The sequence below is a fragment of the Lithobates pipiens genome, unplaced genomic scaffold, assembly GCF_037356315.1.
Source record: "Lithobates pipiens isolate NorthernLeopardFrog02 unplaced genomic scaffold, aLitPip1_a1.2 Scaffold_8, whole genome shotgun sequence".
Classification (NCBI taxonomy): domain Eukaryota; kingdom Metazoa; phylum Chordata; class Amphibia; order Anura; family Ranidae; genus Lithobates; species Lithobates pipiens.
In genome coordinates this window covers 246,250,443-246,271,334 of record NW_027507903.1, presented here as the reverse complement: position 1 = coordinate 246,271,334, position 20,892 = coordinate 246,250,443, and the positions used below count along the sequence as shown (strand labels likewise).

At 39.9% G+C, this 20,892-nt stretch overlaps 1 protein-coding gene across 2 annotated transcripts in view; it reads left to right on the top strand.

The window, feature by feature from the left end:
* Positions 1–17,619, top strand: part of DYRK2 (dual specificity tyrosine phosphorylation regulated kinase 2) — a 54,730-nt gene extending 37,111 nt beyond the window's left edge. For both annotated transcript variants that reach the window (XM_077469407.1, XM_077469406.1), the window contains exon 3: positions 9,903–17,619. In XM_077469407.1, coding sequence (XP_077325533.1) covers positions 9,903–11,504 — 1,602 coding nt within the window. In that variant the 3' untranslated portion in view covers positions 11,505–17,619. The remainder of the gene's footprint in view (positions 1–9,902) is intronic.
* Positions 17,620–20,892: the final 3,273 nt, after the last annotated feature.

Genomic DNA, 20,892 nt, shown 5'->3' with positions numbered 1-20,892 from the left:
TCAGGACCCGAGACTGGGCTGAAGGTGTTTATCTTCCAATGTGACAATGGTCCTATGCACAGAACTGGCACAACTCTGTCAATATCCTAGAGTGGCCCAGCCAGAGTCCTGATTTGAACCCTATTGAACATTTTTGGAGAGACCTAAAAATGGCTGTCGACTGACGATATCCAACCAACATGACTGAGCTTGAGAGAATTTTCAAAGAAGAATGGCAGAAAATACCCCAATCCAGGTGTGCAAAGCTTGCTGTGTCATACCCAAAAGGACTCAAGGATGTAATTGTTGCCAAGGGTGCTTCAACAGAGTACTGAGTTAAAGGGTCTGAATATTTAAGTACATGCGATATTTCAGTTTTTCTCTTTTAATAAAATGAGACGTTTCTAAAATTATATAATTTGTGTGTGGAGCTTCTCTGGTTATATAGATGTTGTACGCAGAGCTTGCCTGGTTATATAGACTTTGTAAGGGTTTTCATATGTATGTAGAGCGTCTCTGGTTATATAGACATTGTATGTATGTATGTATGTATGTATGTATGTATGTATATATAGCTTGCCTGGTTATATAGACTTTGTAGAGGTTTTCATATGTATGTATGGGTTGTCTGGTTACATAGATTTTAGGGGTTGTCATTTGTAACCACACAAGAGCTAGATACATAGGGGTTGTCAGTATTCTGAAAACACAAGAAGACTGTGCCTTTTTATTTCTATTTGTAAGTATTTATGGTGTTGGTGTATTCTTTCCAATGGGATTATGCGTACTGAGCTTTCACCTAGCATGAACCCTGTGGAAGAAGAGAGCGATATCGTTGAATGTCATTGTTTGCTTCTTTCATGAATGAAAATTTTCAATTCTGCACAAAGTACATGGTGCATACCCATACCCTCTTTGTTCATTTGACAACACCCCACCAACCAATCAGTTCTACGTCCTGGATTATAAAACCTAGGGGGTTATTTACGAAAGGCAAATCCACTTTGCACTGGAAGTGCAGTCACTCTAAATCTAAGGGGTAAATCTGAAATGAGGGAAGCTCTGCTGATTTTTATCATCCAATCATGTGCAAGCTAAAATACTTTTTTTTTTTTTTTTTTTTCATAATCTTCCTTGCATGTCCCTCTCGAATCTACAGCGACTTTACTTTCAAGTGCATAGTGGATTTTCCTTTGGTAAACAACCCCCCCCCCCCCCCCCCAGTGTATTGGGAAGACAAGTAGCTGACCTATGCTTGTCTTTTTTTTTATATTTTTTTAAATGTTGTGTTTTTTTTTTTTCTTTTTGTTACTTTTTTTTTATATATGGATAGTATAAAATGTCCTATCATGAAATAAATAGCTGCTTAGCTCTATTCTGATCCTCTTTCATATATTTGCAGCAAGTTCAATCAGAAGTCCTGATCTGCATTCTTGAATTGAGTGTTCAAACCAGAGGAGTATATCCAGGAACATATTTTTTTTTTTTTCTGGAGGTCAACAGCAATGGCACCCCCACTTCTAAAGGGATCTTGGGTGTAGCCCATGTGTCCTGGCTTTGAAAGGGTCAAAACAAGCTCACGTATCTATCTATTCTTATCAGCAGGCTGAGGGCGAGTTAGTAAAAGTGATCTGGGCAGCTGTGCAGCTGCCAGATCACTCTTACAGGACTCTCAGTGTGCCATCTGCTGGACCCCCCCAACCTCCTCCATAGTGCAATATTGGGTTTCACTGTGCATTCCAGAGTGAAATTAAAAATAATTCTAGGTCCCTCATTTACAGTTAGGCTCCATTTACACCTTGGTGTGTTAGCACATGTTGAAATGCAAAACAATGGACGTGTCATAGGATCACATGTTACACAATGAGGTCCTTCACATGAGCAGTGTTGTGCTGCATTTTGAAAAATGAGACGTGTCCATTTTCCTGTGCATTTTCATGCATTGTGAGGCCTGTAGAAATCTGTCCATGCATGTATAGTGCTTTTTAATTTGTTTTCATGCATTGCCATCCCTTCCAAGGCCCACAACAGTGATGCCACTGCAGGAAAACGGTGCTTATTGATCAAACCAAAGGTGCATGGTGCATAACGCAACGCGTAATGAAAATGCGGGGAGACTGCTTATGGTCAATTAAATGGTGAATGGCAAAACACCATTTCCAACACATGTTTTGACCTCTGCGTATCGTATGGAAATTAAATTTTTTATTTTTATTTTTTTATTATTTCAGGTACTTGTATAGCGACGTCAATTTAAGCAGCGCTTTTACATACACATTGTACATTCACATCAGTCCCTACCCTCAAGGAGCTTACAATCCCTCAAACTTGTGTACCCATCAATGAGTGTGCAGATTGTATTGGTGCTAGGATCAACACTTTGCAGACTTAAATTGGTGAATTGGGGGCACACAGCTAAAACTGGATCAAAGGCTAACTCCATCAAAGATGTTACATCACAATGGTATTTAGGGTGCTACATGTAACTAAGCAAATACCCCCATCCCAACAGCTACGGGGGTTGTTCTCCCATGCAGCTGCTGTAACTTTTGAAACTGGAATGGCACCACCTGCACAGACAAGCCATTTTATTCACATAGATCTTTGAATGAATGGACTACAATTCCCATCTTCCACTGCGGCCAATACATTTCTCAATAGACTAGTGTGGCTTGGTGATCACTGCACTAGTATTCAGTTGACACTTCTTTCAGTTCTCCAACTGAAACCCCATATCTTGGCACAGACAGAGCTGGAGGAAGAGTCAGCAGGAGCCTTGCGTTGCCTCTGTGATCAATGATTGCAGGCTTCTATGAAAAACATAATGAATGCACATTATTTTCCTATAAAATGTGTGTTTTATTTATTTTTCAAGAAAGACTTGAACAAAGTGGTAACTCTGTCAAGAGCCGTCCAAAATTACTTTTTTTTTTTTTTTTTTTTGGTAAAAATTTAGAAGAGGGGGAAAAAAAAATCTCCCTTCAAACTGATTTGTGTAGTGGGTGTTAATGGAGTGCTTAACAGCAAAACTTGTCACACTGGGATGGTTCTTGACAGAGTTACCACTTTAAGTCTTTCTTTGTTTTCCTAAATAAAAGCAGTAGTTTCAGATGTGAGCGAGACTGACTTCTAGACATTTTTACTTCCTTGTTTTGTTCACGCACCACATATTGTTCATAAGGGGATGTCCTCGTTTGTTGCTGGTGAATAACCTTTTTTTTTTTTCACCATTTCATTTTGTTTTGCTTCCTTTATTCATACTTTTCTCTAATGGTCCATTCACACCAGCCACTGTATTGTAACGCAGTGGCTGGTGCACGGTGCAGTCTGGCAGGTTCACCGCACTTTATTTCTGTTCTATTTTTTTTGAACAAGCTTAATTGAATTATCACAAGAACATTTCATAAAGTTCAGTTGGCTGCTGTGTGATGCCACATGGTGCTAAGCGCTACGCTAAAAAGAAAAGTAACACCACACGCAGTCATTTTTTTTTTTACGGCACACCGTACCCATCCGTACACTACTGCAAGGCAGTTGCCCTTTTGTCTTGTCGTGGTGGGGCTGCGCTGGAATAGCCGCCCCTCGCAGTCCCACCACATCTGGTGTGACTCGGCCCTTGGTGTGCATTTCTACTAGCATACAGTGCATCCATAAAGTATTCACAGCGCTTCACTTTTTTTCCCCACATTTTGTTTTGTTACAACCTTATTCCAAAATGGCTTAAATTCATTATTTTCCTCACAATTCTACAAACAATATCCAATAATGACAACATGAAAAGTTTGTTTGAAATCTTTGCAAATTTATAAAAAAAAAAAAAAAAAAAAATCACATGTACAGAAGCATTTACAGCCTTTGCTGACACTCAAAATTGAGCTCAGATGCATTCTGTTTTCACTGATCATCCTTGAGTTGCTTCTACGACTTGATTGGAGTCCACCTGTGGTAAATTCAGTTGATTGAACATGATTTGGAAAGGCACACACCTGTCTATATAAGGTCCCACAGGTAACAGTGCATGTCAGAGCACAAACGAAGCCATGGAGTCCAAGGAATTATCTGTAGACCTCCGGAAGGATATCGAGGCACACATCTGGGGAGGGGTACAGAAAAATGTCTGCAGCACTGGAGGCCACTGTGCTCACTGGGACCTTCATCTGTAAATGGAAGAAGTTTGGAACCACCAGGACTCTTCCTAGAGCTGGCCAAACTGAACGATCGGGTGAGAAGGGTCAGGAAGGTGACCAAGAACCCGATGGTCACTCTGAAAGAGCTCAGCATTTCTCTGTGGAGAGAGGAGAACTTTCCAAAAGAACAACCATCTCTGCAGCACTCCACCAATCGGGCCTGTATGATAGAGTGGCCAGATGGAAGCCACTCCTCAGTAAAAGGCACATGACAGCCCGCCTAGGGATTGCCAAAAGGCAAAAAATTCTCCTAGTCTGATGAAACAAAGATTGAACTCTTTGGCCTGAATGGCAAGCGTCATGGCCAATACCATGGCGGTGGGAGCATCATGCTGTAGGGATGTTTTTCATTGGCAGGAACTGGGAGACTAGTCAGGATCGATGGAAAGACTGCAGTAATGTACAGAGACATCCTTGATGAAAATCTGCTCCAGGGCGCTCTGGAGTTCAGACTGGGGCAAAGGTTCATCTTCCAACAGGACAACAACCCTAAACACACAGCTAAGATAACAAAGGAGTGGCTATGGGACAACTCTGTGAATGTCCTAGAGTGGCCCAGCCAGAGCCCAGATTTGAACCCAATTGAACATCTCTGGAGAGATCTGAAAATGGCTGTGCACCGACGCTCCCCATCCAACCTGATGGAGCTTGAGAGGTCCTGCAAAGAAGAATGGGGGGAAAACTACCCAAAAATAGGTGTGCCAAGCTTGTATCATACTCCAAAATGACTTGAGGCTGTAATTGGTGCCAAAGATGATTCAACAAGGTATTGCACAAAGGCTGTGAATGCTTGTGTACGTGAGATTTTTTATTTTTTTGTTTTTTTTATTTTTATTAAATTTGCAAAGATTTCAAGCATTTTTGTCACATTATCATTATGGGATATTGTTTGTAGAATTTTGAGGAAAATAATGAATTTAATTCATTTTGGAATAAGGTTGTAACATAACAATGTGGAAAAAGTGAAGCACTGTGATTACTTTCCGGATGCACTGTAGAGTAAAGAATATATCCAATATCCTGTAAAATAAAAATTAAAATACAATATTCAATATAAAACCTGTGATTTGGACTAGTGATATGGCTGTTCAGGAAAAGTGTACACTACCGTAGGCAAGTTGTACTTTTTTTGTTGCCACACAAAAGCCATGTAACCAAGACAGTACGTTGGCCCGAGGCCCTATAAATGGATTGTCTGAATGAAAGACCGTTTTTGTTTTTTCTTCTAGCTACCAGTCAGTAGTCAGTGCTGGTACTACTCTAGACTTGAAAAGTTGACTGGTTGCTAGGAAGGAAATACAGAAACTTCAACAGGCCAACACCATATACTGGAGGCTCTTAGTGGCTTCATATATATTGCCACTAATAAAAGTGTGTGTGTGTGTGTATATGTGTGTGTATATATATATATATATCTCTATATAATATAATATAATTAGTGTGTGTTTTTTATGTATGTGTATATTTTATATCTCTGCTGCCCCAAGCCCTACATTTATGGGTAGGATGACAAAATGACTGTGTGAAATGTCGGGTTACATAAGGTGATGGCACTGAGGGATATGCACTGTTTCCAGGCCGTTCCATTGAGGATAAGTTTGGAGTCAGAGAAGATACTAGGCTTTAATAGGGCTTCACTCATCCACCAGCTGCCTAAAATCAGTAAGAAGATACTTGATTTTTTTTTTTTTTTTCTCTTGTTTTTAGGAACCATAATGTATGTCTAAAGGCAGGTGGATGTAAATGGACAGTTTTAAATCTGAGTCCATTTATGTCCGCAGAAAACAGGGTTTGCGTCCATTTATGTGTATATAAACAGATATTGTCTGTACATTTCACTTTTCATGTTTTTGTTATACAATACAGAAAACCCCTCTCAAAAACCATAAGGGTCTTTTTTATTTTATTTTTTCTGCCTTTTAAACACTGAGCTTAAAATAAGTCTAATGTGCATGGACACATAAGACAACATTGAGCTGCTTCTACAGGCAAAATGCCCAAATGTGCAGGGACCCTTAGCTCTGGTTCACAATACCATGACTTGTCATGTGACTTGAGTTTTTAAAGTCACATGACAAGTCACTCCTCATGAGCGGCAATGGAACAGTTCTAATTGGTGTGACTTAAATTGGTCTAACTTAGAAGGTTCCTGCACTACTTTTGGTGTGACTTCACTACGAATTGCATTGACTTCCGTTAACCTTTTGCTCACCAGCCTCCGTTGTCATACGGTGGCAATTCGGCACGACAGCACAAACCGCCATGTCTGTCGGCGACCCGCGATCGCTCCTGAGAGAGACAGAATGGGGATGTCAATGTAAACAGACAGAACCCGGCTCGGTCAGGGGAGTAGAGAGGGATCTTCTGTTCCTTACAATCGGTCAGTCAGTACACTCTCCCACAGTTAGAAACACCTTCCTAGGGAACACGTAACCCCTTGATAGCCCCCTAGTGTTAACTCCTTCCCTTTTTTTTTCCTTTAAGAAATATGTAGAAGAATGCATATTGGCCTAAAGTGGTGAAGGCAAAAAATTTTTTTTGGGGGGGGGGGGGGGGGGATATTTTCACAATTGATGCCTTTTTTTTTTTTTTTTTTTATAGCGGAAAAAATATAAACCACAGAGGTGATCAAATTACCACCGAAAGAAAGCTCTATTTGTGTTTGTTTGTGTGTGTGTGTGTGTGGATATACATTTTGTTTTGTGTACAGCGTCGCAATTGACAGTAAAAGCGACACAGTGCCGTATTGCAAAAAATGGCCTGGCCATTAAGGGGGCAAATCCTCATGGTTAAAGAATTTGTATGCAATTTGCCGTAATAAAGTCACAGGGATGTTGGTTCAAAGGCCAGTGTAAACTTGGCCTTAATGGTAAACAATAAATGAAGTTACATTTAGATTTAAAAAGCTAAAGCAGCAGCTTAAGTGTTAACAGATTAGAGTACACAAAACAGATATGTCTGTTTTATTAAGAGGCGGTAGAGATAAACCACCTGGTATTATTATTTTTATTTTTTTTTCGATTTTTCACACATGAGACTCTTGAGTCTGCTTTATCGACTTGTGGAGTTCTCTGTATTTTTTGTTTTAATTATTTATGTAGAGGTGGGTGGGAACACCTAAAACCCCCGGGTGGAAAACGGAGAAGTCATTTATGGTAGGAAGAACCTGCTCTCCTGATATTTTTTGGATAATCGAAGTCTGGCTGGCTAGGCTCACCATTCTCTACCGCTTAATGTTACTTTTTGGTTTGAGCGACCTTTTTAAGTAATTTAAGTGATTGCGGAAAATCTCCTCCTTTTTTTAAATATATATTCTAAGATTTAAAAAAAAAAAAAGTATAGGTATTTGTTTTTTACTTTTAATCACAAAGACCAAATTGGACTATAGACAGACCTATGCCAACCACTTGCTTACTGTACCTTCCTGCCCAGACCAATTTTCAGCTTTCAGCGCTCTTGCACTTTGAATGACAATTGTGTGGTCATGCTACACTGTACCCAAATTAAATTTTTATCGTGTTTTTATTTTTTTTCACACACAGATAGAACTTTCTTTTGGCGGTATTTAATTGCTGCTGTTTTTTTTATTTTTTTTCCTAAATAAAAAAGGACCAAAGATTTTGAAAAAAAAAAAAAACAGAACTGTTTCATAGTTATAAAATTTTGGTAATTTTTCTCCCTCACTGATGTGCACAGATGAGGCTGCACTGAAGGGTGGCACTAAAGGGCGACATTGATGAGCATTGATTAGCAGCACTGGTGGGTACTGATGGGTGACTGAGTGGGCACTGGCAACTGACACTGGTGGGCACAGAAAATGCAGCTGCGGCTTTCTGTGTGAGGGACCGATGTCCCTCTGACTGACAGAAGCCAGTGATCGGCTTTTTTTTCCCTCATGCTGACAGTGTGAGGAAAAAAAATACAGATTACGGAGCTTCTGTTTACATCACGCGATCAGCCATCATTGGCTGACAGCTGATCACGTGGTAAAGGGCCGGGCTCGACCCCCTTACTCAGACTTGTGATCAGCCAAGTCTTATAGACTCGTTGATCACAGAGCGTGACCCGCAGGCTCTGCGGAACGTTCATGGACGCTGTCCCAGCAATTAAGGCCCGCGCTGTAGCCATCTTTCGGCTATAGGATGGACGGCAAGTAGTTAAGGATAGGAGTACTTCATGGCTGAAAGAGTCATTGTAGCAACTTGCTTTGGACAGCTGTTATCTGATTAGCTTCTATTGACAATAGACACAGCCCTTTCAGAGATGCTTTGTAGCAGATGAATAGAATCTGATCATATTTCATCTGTCAGACTGAATGATGGGATATTTTTCTCTTTCTTTCCTAAACTTCTATGTTCAGTTAACCCCCTTTAACTTCGTTCCTTTAAAAATAAGCAGCCTATTAAAAAACCAAAACAAAAAAAAAACTAATACCTGTCTTGCCAGCAGTGACTCAGATCTTTGATCTCTTGTGAAACTACACCAGGCCCTGTAATGGCCAGCATGTGTTGTATTTCTGTATCCCCTGTTTTCTGCTTTGGCTCCACCTCATTGCCTTTGCACCACTGTAGAGACACACTAGTAACATTGGGGTTGATTTACTTAAACCGGAGAGTGCAAAATCTGATGCAGCTCTGCATAGGAAACAATCGGCTTCCAGTTTATTTTTATTTTTTTTATCTTATTTTTTTTGTCAAAGCTTAAAGCGGATGTAAACCCGAAATGGGTGTTTTTTTTTTTTTTTGTCTGGCACAATTATATAGTGTGGTATTTCAGATCAGCTGTGCTCAGTCTTGCCACAAAGAGTTAATCCAGCTCTGCGCTATCCTCATATCTTTTTTTTCAGTGAAATAAAATGGACAAACTGTGAAATATTTGTCCGTTCTTCCCCCTTGCTCTGAGTGACAGGTGATTTACATATCTCGTGCACTAGCCTAAGACATGCATTATTTTTTAATTCCCTCCCCCACTCCTTTCTTCAGCAGCTCTGCAAGGATCGGCTGTTCCACACATCAGCATGATTTGGCATGCTGAAGTCATGTGGGGACTTTTCTGTGATTTGACTGGATGTTAGTGATCATAGCAGAAGTTCAGTGTAAGAAATACACAGGAGAAAATGCATGTTGATAAGGGGAGTGTAGAGGTGGGTGGGGAGTCTACTGACATCATGACTCCACCCACCAAGTCCTGGAAAACAGACCCACCCACAAAATCCTGTAGTTTTTCGGGTCTCATAGCAGACAGAGGGGAGACATTTGACAGATAAGCATACATGCAGGAGGCATGTATATTCTTCTAGATAACCAATATTGCAGTCGTTTAGAAAGGGTGAGAGTGGGTTTACATCCACTTTAATCGAACAAGCTGAAGTTCAAAGCTGATTGACTAACATACACAACTACACCAGATTTTGCACTCTCCGGTTTTAGAAAATCGACCCCATAGCATCTATCTAGTCAAACCACAGCATGGTGCAGGGGACGCAAGCATCTGACACACCAGGCAGTGTCCAGTGATTTAATATTCCAGCAGCCTGTGTGGGTTTGTAAGAGAGCAATTATTGGAGTTGCTGATGGTAGACTTCTTCTTTTTTAAATTTTGCTTTAATGCCAAGCTGTTTTTTTATTTTTATTTTTTTGTATCTATTGTGATGATGGTTGTTGCAATTAATGTTTGTGAAAACCGCATTACTGTTGTCCTCTTTATGAATGTTTGTACATTTTTTTTTTTTTTCAGATTGGAGGCAATAAGCACACAATGAATGAACATCTGCACATTAGCAGTCATGGACAGATCCAGGTGCAGCAGTTGTTTGAGGACAACAGCAACAAAAGGACAGTACTGACAACGCAACCAAATGGACTCACTAATGTTGGCAAGACTGGGCTTCCTGTTGTTTCAGAAAGACAGCTAGAAAGCACACACCGGAGACAAGGTAGTTCCAGCTCTTTGAAATCTGCTGATGGAACAACCAAAGTGAAGTCCTCTTCGTTAACCCCGGAACAAGCAATGAAGCAATACATGCAAAAACTAACAGCCTTCGAGCACCATGAAATTTTCAACTATTCAGAAATATACTTCCTGGGTCCAAATGCAAAGAAACGTCAAGGTGTAATTGGTGGCCCCAATAATGGTGGTTATGATGATGACCAAGGCTCTTATGTGCAAGTGCCACATGATCACGTTGCATACCGATATGAAGTATTGAAAGTTATTGGAAAAGGGAGCTTTGGTCAAGTTGTGAAGGCATACGATCACAAGCTCCATCAGCACGTGGCTTTAAAAATGGTGAGGAATGAGAAACGATTTCATCGTCAAGCGGCAGAAGAGATTAGAATTCTAGAACACCTAAAAAAGCAAGATAAAGATAACAACATGAATGTCATCCACATGCTGGAGAATTTCACATTCCGCAATCATATCTGCATGACATTTGAGTTGCTAAGCATGAACCTTTATGAGCTGATAAAGAAAAATAAGTTTCAAGGCTTCAGTCTGCCTTTAGTTCGCAAATTTGCGCACTCAATCTTACAGTGCTTGGATGCTTTGCACAAAAACAGAATAATCCACTGTGACCTTAAACCGGAAAATATTTTATTGAAGCAACAGGGTAGAAGTGGTATAAAAGTCATAGACTTTGGATCTAGCTGTTATGAACATCAGCGTGTTTACACATATATCCAGTCTCGCTTTTATCGAGCTCCAGAGGTCATTCTTGGAGGTCGTTATGGTATGCCTATTGACATGTGGAGCTTAGGCTGCATTCTAGCAGAACTGTTGACGGGCTATCCACTCTTACCCGGAGAAGATGAAGGTGATCAGTTGGCATGTATGATCGAATTACTGGGAATGCCACCCCAAAAACTACTTGATTCATCAAAACGCGGCAAAAATTTTGTCAGCTCCAAAGGTTATCCTCGATATTGCACTGTTACAACCCTGCCAGACGGATCTGTGGTACTGAATGGTGGTCGCTCTCGTAGAGGAAAATTACGTGGTCCTCCTGGGAGTAGGGACTGGGTAACTGCTTTAAAGGGCTGCGATGATCCTTTATTTCTTGATTTTCTATCGCAATGTTTAGAGTGGGATCCCACTCTGCGCATGACACCCAGCCAAGCTTTACGGCATCACTGGCTACGTCGGCGCTTGCCGAAGCCTCCAACAGGGGAAAAGACATCATCCAAAAGAATAACCGAAAGCTCGGGTGCTATAACTTCAATCTCTAAGTTACCTCCTGCATCAGGCTCAGCTGCAAAACTAAGAAATAATTTGGCCCAAATGACAGATGCCAATGGAAATATTCAACAAAGGACCGTTTTGCCAAAGTTGGTTAGCTGATTCATAAACATTTTTCTTTTTCTTTAAACACCTTGCTGAGCCTTATGCATACAGCTCATAATATTTTTAATTGCTCAGTTTATATCAATACTTTTATCTGTGCAGCCATTGTAATTTTTAGTAAGGATGCAATTTTGTATTTAAACAATGGGGACGATGCTTTAAGTTTTTTTTTTTTTTGGCATATCAGTTTTAATTGGCTTTCTTTAGGACGTGTCAAAATCAGTGGCTGGCCACTGTCTATTGCTTGACTGTTAAACCTAATTTATTGGTGTCCGAAGGATTAGCTATGAACCATTTGTTTTAAAGTAATTGCTTAAGTGCTCTGAGAAACCGGCTCCACACGTTATTTTAATTTATTTTACAAAGTAGACTTGGCCAAAGTGGATGTATCTTGTATGTATGTTGGCTATGAAGAAGTCGATTCCCAGTATGCATATGACATACTTTGCATATCTTCATACAGTTGAGTAAAGTGTTTTAAGCATGTTAATGATGTTGGAGGTATGTGCAAAGAGTTATAAAAATGTAAAGAGTATTTGTTTGGCGGTAAACTATGTCAAACGGCCAGAATCATCTTATAGCAAGTGTAAAGAGTACAGACTAGTTAAAGCTTGTATCTGATTGGTTGCAACATGTGCCTCAGTTATTTGTGGATCTTTAAAATCTCACAGCTGATTGGTGGTTGAGGATGAAATGTATGTCGCTGCTTGTCACAGCTGTTATTTAAAAAAATATTTTTTTTTATTAATGGGGGGAAAAAAAAAATACTGGTCTCATACTTTTACACCAGGGGTCTTCAAAGGGCCAGTTTACAGTCCTTCAAACTTAAAGCGGAGGTCCACCTGCCCCTTTAAAAATTAAGTCAGCAGCTACACATACTGTAGCTGCTGACTTTTTACATTAGGACACTTGTTTGTCCTGGAGTTCAGCGATGTCGGGTGCTGCCACTGCGGGTAAGGGAATCCGGCAGTGTAGCCTTTCGGCTTCACATTCGGGTCCCTACTGTGCATGCGCAACGTGCGTTCTTTTACTGGCCCAGCAGGAGGAGGGGGGACCGAAATGTGACATACTTTGCCACAACCCGGTCTCCCAGAAGTGGGGACAGGATACCTGTCAAGGACAGGTATTGGTTCCCCCAAAAGGTGCCAAATGTGGCACCGGGGGGGGGAGGGGTTGGCTAAGCGGAAGTTCCCTTTTTGGGTGGTACTCCGCTTTAAGGAGGGGCTGGACTGTGGATATTGGGAGTAAAGAAGGCCCCGATGTCAATGGGAATAAACAATGCCCCATTTTTGGTGACATTGGAAGGAATTGTGCCCCATCGTTGGTTTCATCGGGAGGGATGGATAATGGCAAGCAAGGGGCCGCATCTGGGCCCTAGTTTGGAGACCATTGTTTTACATGCAGGAAAGGAAACGCTGTTTGCGTAATATATCCTTTAGATACTTTTAGTCCTTTTTATGGTGGAGTCAAATTATTTAATCAGATTTTTATTTGTAAATGTAAGCCAAATATCTTTTTCGTGTGGTGCAGTGGCAAGGAACCCGGGAAATGGCTTTTTTTTTTTTCTCTTCTACATACAACTGATGCTTTTAATATATTCTTTAATTGAAAGCACCTGCATTGGTTCCGGTTATCGCAAATGTTCCCTATGAAGAGCACTAGAGGTTTATGTGAGTGCTCCCCACAACAGTGTATGACTGTTAACCCCTTTTAATTTATACAGTAAACCTATACGGTTTATAGTGTGGTTTTAAATGTTACATCCACATTACTAACATTTGCAGTTTCTATTCACACTTAAAGCATGGTCCCCAAATGTGTCTAAAAAAAACAAAAACAAGATGATGTCACTTATCTAATTTTCTCACAAAAAAAATAGGATTTGTCAAATGTGGGACAACATTTATTTAAATCCACATTTGTTTTAAAGTGTTTGTAATAATCCTTTTCACAAATAGGAATGCGTTTTATATATTGGTTCAGAGCCAAGAACAAAAATCTGAAGAGCGCCTCTCCCTTTCGTCTAAATATAGTAACTTGGTTATTACGGCAGACGATTCCTATGTATTTATTTAACCAAACGTGCAATGATACCCTCGCTGTGGTCGGTTTTGCACATTTTTGTCTGGTGCAAAATACAGTTGCAAGCTGGCATTGATATGGCCTGCATCAGAACAACCATATGATAGGCCCGTCAGTTTGTACATTTCCTGCGCCCACTGCGCATCGAATGCACTTATTTGATGTGAACTATGTCTTCGCTGTAAATTGTCCCCAGCGATCTTTGCATTTAGGAAAGAGTCATAAAAGTAACCCTCGCCCTGGTGATCTGCCCCCTCCTTCTTTTTTTTTTTTTTTTTTTTTCACCAGTTTGAATTTGAGATTCTCAAATAAAGCAGCTGTCTTTTTAGTCATTTTCTAATGTTAAGTGCAAACACAAAGCATGCCAAGTGCAACTTTGTCATTACTTTAAGGGCTCTGGTGACTGATCTGCTGTGTGTCGTCCTAGTAACAATATTGTGTCTCACATGTTCCCATTGTCTGGGGACGTCTTGCCTATTTACAGCAGTAGTGATAGCACAGTATGTTGCTGTTTCTTTGGTTGCAGTCTCATTTTTGCTGTTTCATGCACCAGTTGGAGCTTACTTGACACACAAGTGTATTTCTGTTGTACTGTAACAACTGTTCCAACAACAGAATGAGTTACTCTTACAATACAGGATAAATTGTGCCTTTTTATTAATGCCACACTGGGCATGTTTGGCCTCATGTTTTACTCTGTAGATGGTAAGTAGTGAGAAAAGCATTTATATTACAGATCATTTCTACTTGTCTTAAACCAATTCTGTATAGAGGCCTTAAAAGTAACCTATAACAGTAGTATTGTTCTTATTGAGATCCATTCACACTGCTGGATTATACTTCCATACATCCGAAAGGTTAAGGAGGCTCAAAGTCAATTAACAGGTACTATATATCTGCATTTGTACACCAACCCTTTATATTTTGTACATTGTTTTTGTTATGCTTCTACTAGTGAAGGAAACACAATCTTATTTAATTTTGTAAGAATTACCTCAAACTTTTCATTTTTCTAGTGTGTTCAATCCCAGGGCATTTGGTAAGAACCAAAGTGCATTCCTTTTTGTAATGGCTTTGCAGCCAGGCGACTTTTCTTAGGTGCACGGTATTTGAGCCACTTTTCATGTATGATCTTGGAGTGCATAGTCTCTTCTAATTGGGTTATACAGTAAACGGGAAGGAGGAGGGAAGTGTAACCCATAGAGCATACACTTCTCTAAGGGTTCGTTCTAAAACCTTGTTTCTCTGCAGATTACGGCATAGCCCAATTTCTAACTTTGATCATAAACACACCAATGTGAGTTCTCTTCTTGAAACTTTTTTTTTTTTTTTTTACATCTGGACAGACATTTACTTCTGAAACGTTAAATGTTTATGCTTACAAACTTGCTACACTTGTCTTGCCCAGTGGTTCTTAATGGTGTTGTCAGTCATTCTACACAGCACATTATCAAGATCTCCGGGCAGAGTTGGATTGAAAGAAATGGGGAGCATTTGTCATTTCTTTAGGGTGACTCTTTTTTGCAGGTGTGTTTTTACTCCAGTCACTGGTTGATTTTACTAAAATTAAAGAGTGCAAAATCTCATGCAACTCTGCATGGAAACCAATCCGCTTCCAGATTTTCATTGTCAAAGCTTGAAGGTTCGTACATATGCGAATTGAATTAATGACTTGTATAGCGCTACCTATGCGAACTCCATCGCCTCAGGGTGCTTTTTTCCACTGTGTCATCTGCAGTATAGCGCGGTCCTTTACCCCATAGGGTCCCGACACACTTGCAAACACATACTAGGGCCAATTTTTATTTTTTAGACAGAGTCTAATTAACCTACCAGCATGTTTTTTGGAGTGTGGTAGGAAACCAGAGTACCCGGAGCAAACCTACGCAGGCACAGAGAGAACATGCAAACTCCAGGCAGATGGTGATGTGGTCAGGATTAGAACCAGTGACCCTATTGCTGCTAGGTGAAAGTGCTACCCACTACACCACTGTGCTGTGAATTTGATGCAAGTGTGACTGTCTCTCAATGGAGTTGGTTCACACATCTCCGGGGTGGCCACAGACCACATTTAAAAAGGGTCCTGTGCGTCTTTGGTTCCAATTCAGGTGCAAATTTAGGCAAAAATTCGGCCCTGATTCTCACCTGAATCGGTGAACAGGAGGGATGTACTTGGACCCCTTGCTGTGAGCCACGGCTGCAGCATATGTGAACCCAGCCTAAAGGATAAGTTCACCTTCTAATAAATAATGAATGCACTTTTTTTTGCAGGTAAAAGTACATTTACGATTTTATTATTACACAGGATTTATATAGCGCTGACAGTTTACACAGCGCTTTACAACTTGAGGGAAGACAGGATAAATGCAATACACTTTTTAATACAGTAGGAATTGGAGGACCCTGCTTGTTAGAGCTTACAATCTAAGAGGGAGGATGTTTTAGGACCCTGGAAAGCATTGCACCAGCGATCAGCAGATTGCTGATGCCATGCAGGTCTCCTGTGGATCTGTCGGTGTAAGCTCAATGGTAGCTCATTGAGTATTACAAGCTGACAGCTGCAAAGGCTGTAGGTACTTGTAGTTTTCCTATTCACAGATCAAATTTAAAGTAAATTTGTAACATGTTACAACCTGACTATGGGTTTCACATGTTACATGTTTCACTTCAGTTTTAGTAAATCAACCGCTCAGTTTAGTACGCTTGCCAGGCGGACACCAGTGCTGGGACATCCTCTATGGCAGTGTATTGGGTCACTATCTGTTCTGCTCTGAAGTGGAACACACTGGCAAAACTTTGGCCCTACAGCTGTTGTGGCAATACACATCCCATGAGGCATTGTAAAACTGACATTCACAGACGTGACTAGGCATGATGGGAATTGTAGTACCTGAACAACTGGAGGGCCATAGTTTGGAGACCCCTGAATTAGAACATGCAAATTCTTTCTGCTTTTAATGTGGTCGTTGTACCACCATGTCTGCTTTTCTCCTTGCAATTGGAAGTTCATGATCTTTCGCAATTCTTTGTAGGTTTCCAGTTAATCTTCTAAAGTTCAAGACTCTAAGCTTGGCTCGTTAAATGTATAGCCAGCTTATGAGTGCCCATGCACAAGGTTGCTTCTCCAGCAGTCTGATCTTCTGACAATGTGTAAAATGATGGGGATATAAATATGCATGCTTGTTCTGACGGGGGTGTGTGTTTATGCACTGAACATACATCTCTGGCAGCGTTTTTTTTTCTCAGGAGAAAAGTAGCAGTTGGCTGTGAAAATCTAGCTTGAGTGATTAGTTCTTTTGCTATTACCAGGAGGTGTCTGCAGAGGTTGCAAACTGCCCGTAGATTTTGTTCCTCCATTTGACCATAATTGGCCATATCTGGCAATGATCATAGTTTACAAACCACATCTAATCTGTTTTTGGAGTGGATTGTATGTTTAGTACTTATTAATGTAGTCAGGAATTCAACACACCAAAGGCATGCAAAATGTTTTTGGTTCTGTTTGTGTTCCTAATGAAATTTAATGTGCGCAGATTGTGTGGCTTTCGTTGCAAATAAATTAGATGTGGTTTGTAAATTAAGAATGCGTGATGGTCAACGCCCAGCCTCACAGGTGTGCGCCCGTGGGGCGAATCATTTAATTCCTATAAAAGATTGTAAAAAAAAAAAAAGGACAAAAAAGTATAACCTGGCAAACAAACTTAAGAACCTCTGATGCTGTTGCTTTTGCTTCTTCAGCAACATCTTAGACATGTGACTGTAATATGCTGCAGTTGTGTGTACTGATATGTGAACCATTTTGATTGAATGTGGACTTATGTATAATTTTGTGTACATTTTCTGTGAGATGCTGCTGGCTCCACTTTACATTGGATATGTTGGAGTGGACAAGAATCAGTGGCCAGTTTTATACTGTATGTATTGTACAGCAGATGACAGAAGTATGAATTTTTAGTGACTATTTGTAAAATTTTATTGTTGTGGCCAGAGATCATTTCAGAATAAAAATGTATGTCCCTTTTGCCTTTTATTTCTCTGTCCTGTTTTGAATAAGGGTTGGTGGTAATTCATATGTTTTTAAGTTAACATCATTTATACTTTATCATTTTATACAGGATTTATATAGTACCAAACAGTTTGTGCAACGCTTTACAGTATAAAGGGAAGACAGTACAGTTGCAATAAAATACAAGAGGGTTACATGAGGACCCTGTTCATAAGAGCTTACAATCTAATGCTTGACACTTGTTTTTAAAAATGCCCCATTTATATTCTAACCACAAAGCCATGAAACCTGTTACATTGCTATTCAGCGCTGTAAGTCCAGGACTGGCATTCTTAAAGCAGAGGTTAGCGATGGCAATTCTGTCAGGTGTACTTTCCATCCCACATGCTATTTTAAAATAGTGCTGGGATTGCATTTCCCATTCTTAGTGATGATGAGGGCACTGGGCTAAGCCCAGCAGCTGAACTGATCAGCTTCTGGGCTTCTGATCCTGCTAAAGAGAGCATTCTGTGGTACAAACAATGCTTCTGACCTTATCTGTATTTCCAGTGTGCAATGGCAACTATTTTGGAGCAGGTCAGAACTGGTCCAGCTCTGCTTTGCTTCAACTTGCAGCAAAACTTCACTACAGTGTTGGGATAATGCTTGCTGATAACGGCAAGATCACGATTATATGTGATCTGTTGTTGCAAAATTAGTGGGATATGGTCCTCCAATGAAATAAAAATTTAAAGTATAAAAAGATTTGTTTTTAAACCTGAACTGCAGCCGAACAACTACATAATGATTGATATAAAGTGGGGAAAATTAATTATTTCATCCCCTGCAGATTTTGTAAGTTTGCCCACTTAAAAATAACAGACCCTTCATTTCTTTCTATCATAGGTGTATTTTAAATGATAGAGACGGAATATCAGCCAAAAACCCAGAAAACGTGCATAGAACAAATTATATAAATTTAAGTTGCAACTGTGAGTAGATTAAGTATTTGATCCCCCAAGCAAAACATAACTTAGTACTTGGTGGCAAGCAGAGAGGTCAGATGTTTCTTGTAGTTGGTGACCAGGTTTGCACACATCTCAGGAGGGATTTTGGTCCACTCTTCTTTACAGATCTTCTCTATATCCTTAAAGTGGATGTAAACCCTCATACCCTGTGAAGAGAACAACATCAGATGATACAGAGATGAAACAAATCCTCCTACATAAGTTTTACTTAATTATTAGCTGTCTTCAGCTTTATATACGGTTTAGAAAGTGCACATCCTGTTAGAATTTTCTCCTCCTGATTCACCTGTGGGTGTGGATCCTTGCCATACACTGATCCAGCTGATTGGAGGAAAGGCACACACACCACTCTCCATAGATGTGCAGAGCTGTGCTGCTGTGAATAGACCAGCTCCCTGCTATGGTACCAAAGTCAGGACTTTGTAAAATTATAGTTGTTTATTTTAAATAAAAAAAATAATAAACACCAGACTTAGATTAAATAAGGCTGCAGTTTTATTATAGGCTTAATAACAACATATTTTGTAATATACCATATATAATAAACTCCATTTTATTCAACTTTACAATACATATTAATAATGTGAACATTAACCTAGCTATCCAAGCTCAGGTTAAAAACACCATATAATATCAATCTCCTCAAAAGAGAAAGAGACACAACGCCTCATAAAATGACTGCGACAGGGAGGGAGGGTAGGACGATCTTCTGTCTTTCAGCGTCGTCTGTCAAATTTTGTTAAATCCACTTGTTTATATACCTTCCAGCACAAGCTCATTACAGTTTATATTTAAATTAAATACTTAAAACCAATCAAATTCATTAAAAAATTTTAGCCTATAAAATTCCGTCCTTTATGCCTGACTCATTCCCATAGGTGGTTGTGGGGGACAGTTTTGCCCCACTTGAAACTTTTCAATCTATTTTAATATAAAATATATATAATCGCCATCTCACAAAAGTGAGTACACCCCCACGTTTTTGTAAATATTTTATTCTATCCTTTCATGTGACAACACTGAAGAGATTACACTTTGTTACAATGTAAAGTAGTGAGTGTACAGCTTGTATAAGTATAAATTTGCTTTTTCCTCAAAATAAGTCAACACACACAGCCATTAATGTCTAAACCGCTGGCAACAAAAGTGAGTACACCCCTCAGTGAAAATGTCCGAAATGGGACCAAAGTGTCGGTATTTTGTGTGGTCACACAAAATGATGGAAACCTGCTTCGGACTGTTTCTCTGCTAAAGGTATAGACCGACTTTGCTGCATTGAGGGGCCAATGGATGAGGCCATGTATTGTCAAGTTTTGGATGAACACCTTCTTCCTTCAGCCAGAACACTGAAGATAGGTCATGGATGGGTCTTTCAGCATGACAATGACCCAAAACATACTGCCAAGGCTCAAGAAGCACAGTAGGGTCATGGAGTGGCTTAGCCAGTCTCCAGACCTTAATCCTATATAAAATTTATGGAGGGAGCTGAAACTTTGAGTTTCCATGAAGTCTTAAGGCTTTAGAGAAGATCTGTCAAGAGTGGACTAAAATCCCTCTGGAGATCTGTGCAAACCTGGTCACAAACTACAAGAAATGTCTTACCTATGTGCTTGCCAACAAGGGTTTCTCCACCAAGTACAGAGTCATGTTTTGCTTTGGGATCAAATACTTATTTTACTCACTGAACTGCAACTCAATTTATAACATTTGTATCATGTGTTTTATTGTTTTCTCTAGATTTTTGGTTATTATTCTGTCTGTATCATTTAAAATACAACTATGATAAAAAAAACATATATATATATATATATAAAAAACCCTTCATTTCTTTGTTAGTGGGCAAACTTACAAAATCTGAAGGGGATCAAATAATTTTCCCTACTGTATACACATAACCCAACCCTGTCTCACATACAAATAAGCCCTGTCCCTTCCCCCCAGCTTGTGACCTGATAGTGAAGGAGAAGCTGCAGACTAATGATCTCAACACTATATGGCTCTGCTGTTTTCCTGTCCAAGGTTGCTTGTTAGCACATGTACAGAATGATCCTTTGTGCTGCCCTTCCCGTTCTCTGAGCTCTGCTGTACAGTGGATTACAATGGGTTGATACCAGGTCAAAATCAATTACTCTTGTGGGGGAAAAAATAGCAAATATTTGGCATCTGCAATTGCTTCACTAACCATAAGTGGAGTTAAAATATGTGGAGTTGGCCTTAAATATAAAGAAGGGCTTCATTATCACTCAAGTCCCAGTGAATACAGCAGATGCTCCGGAGAACATTTACACTT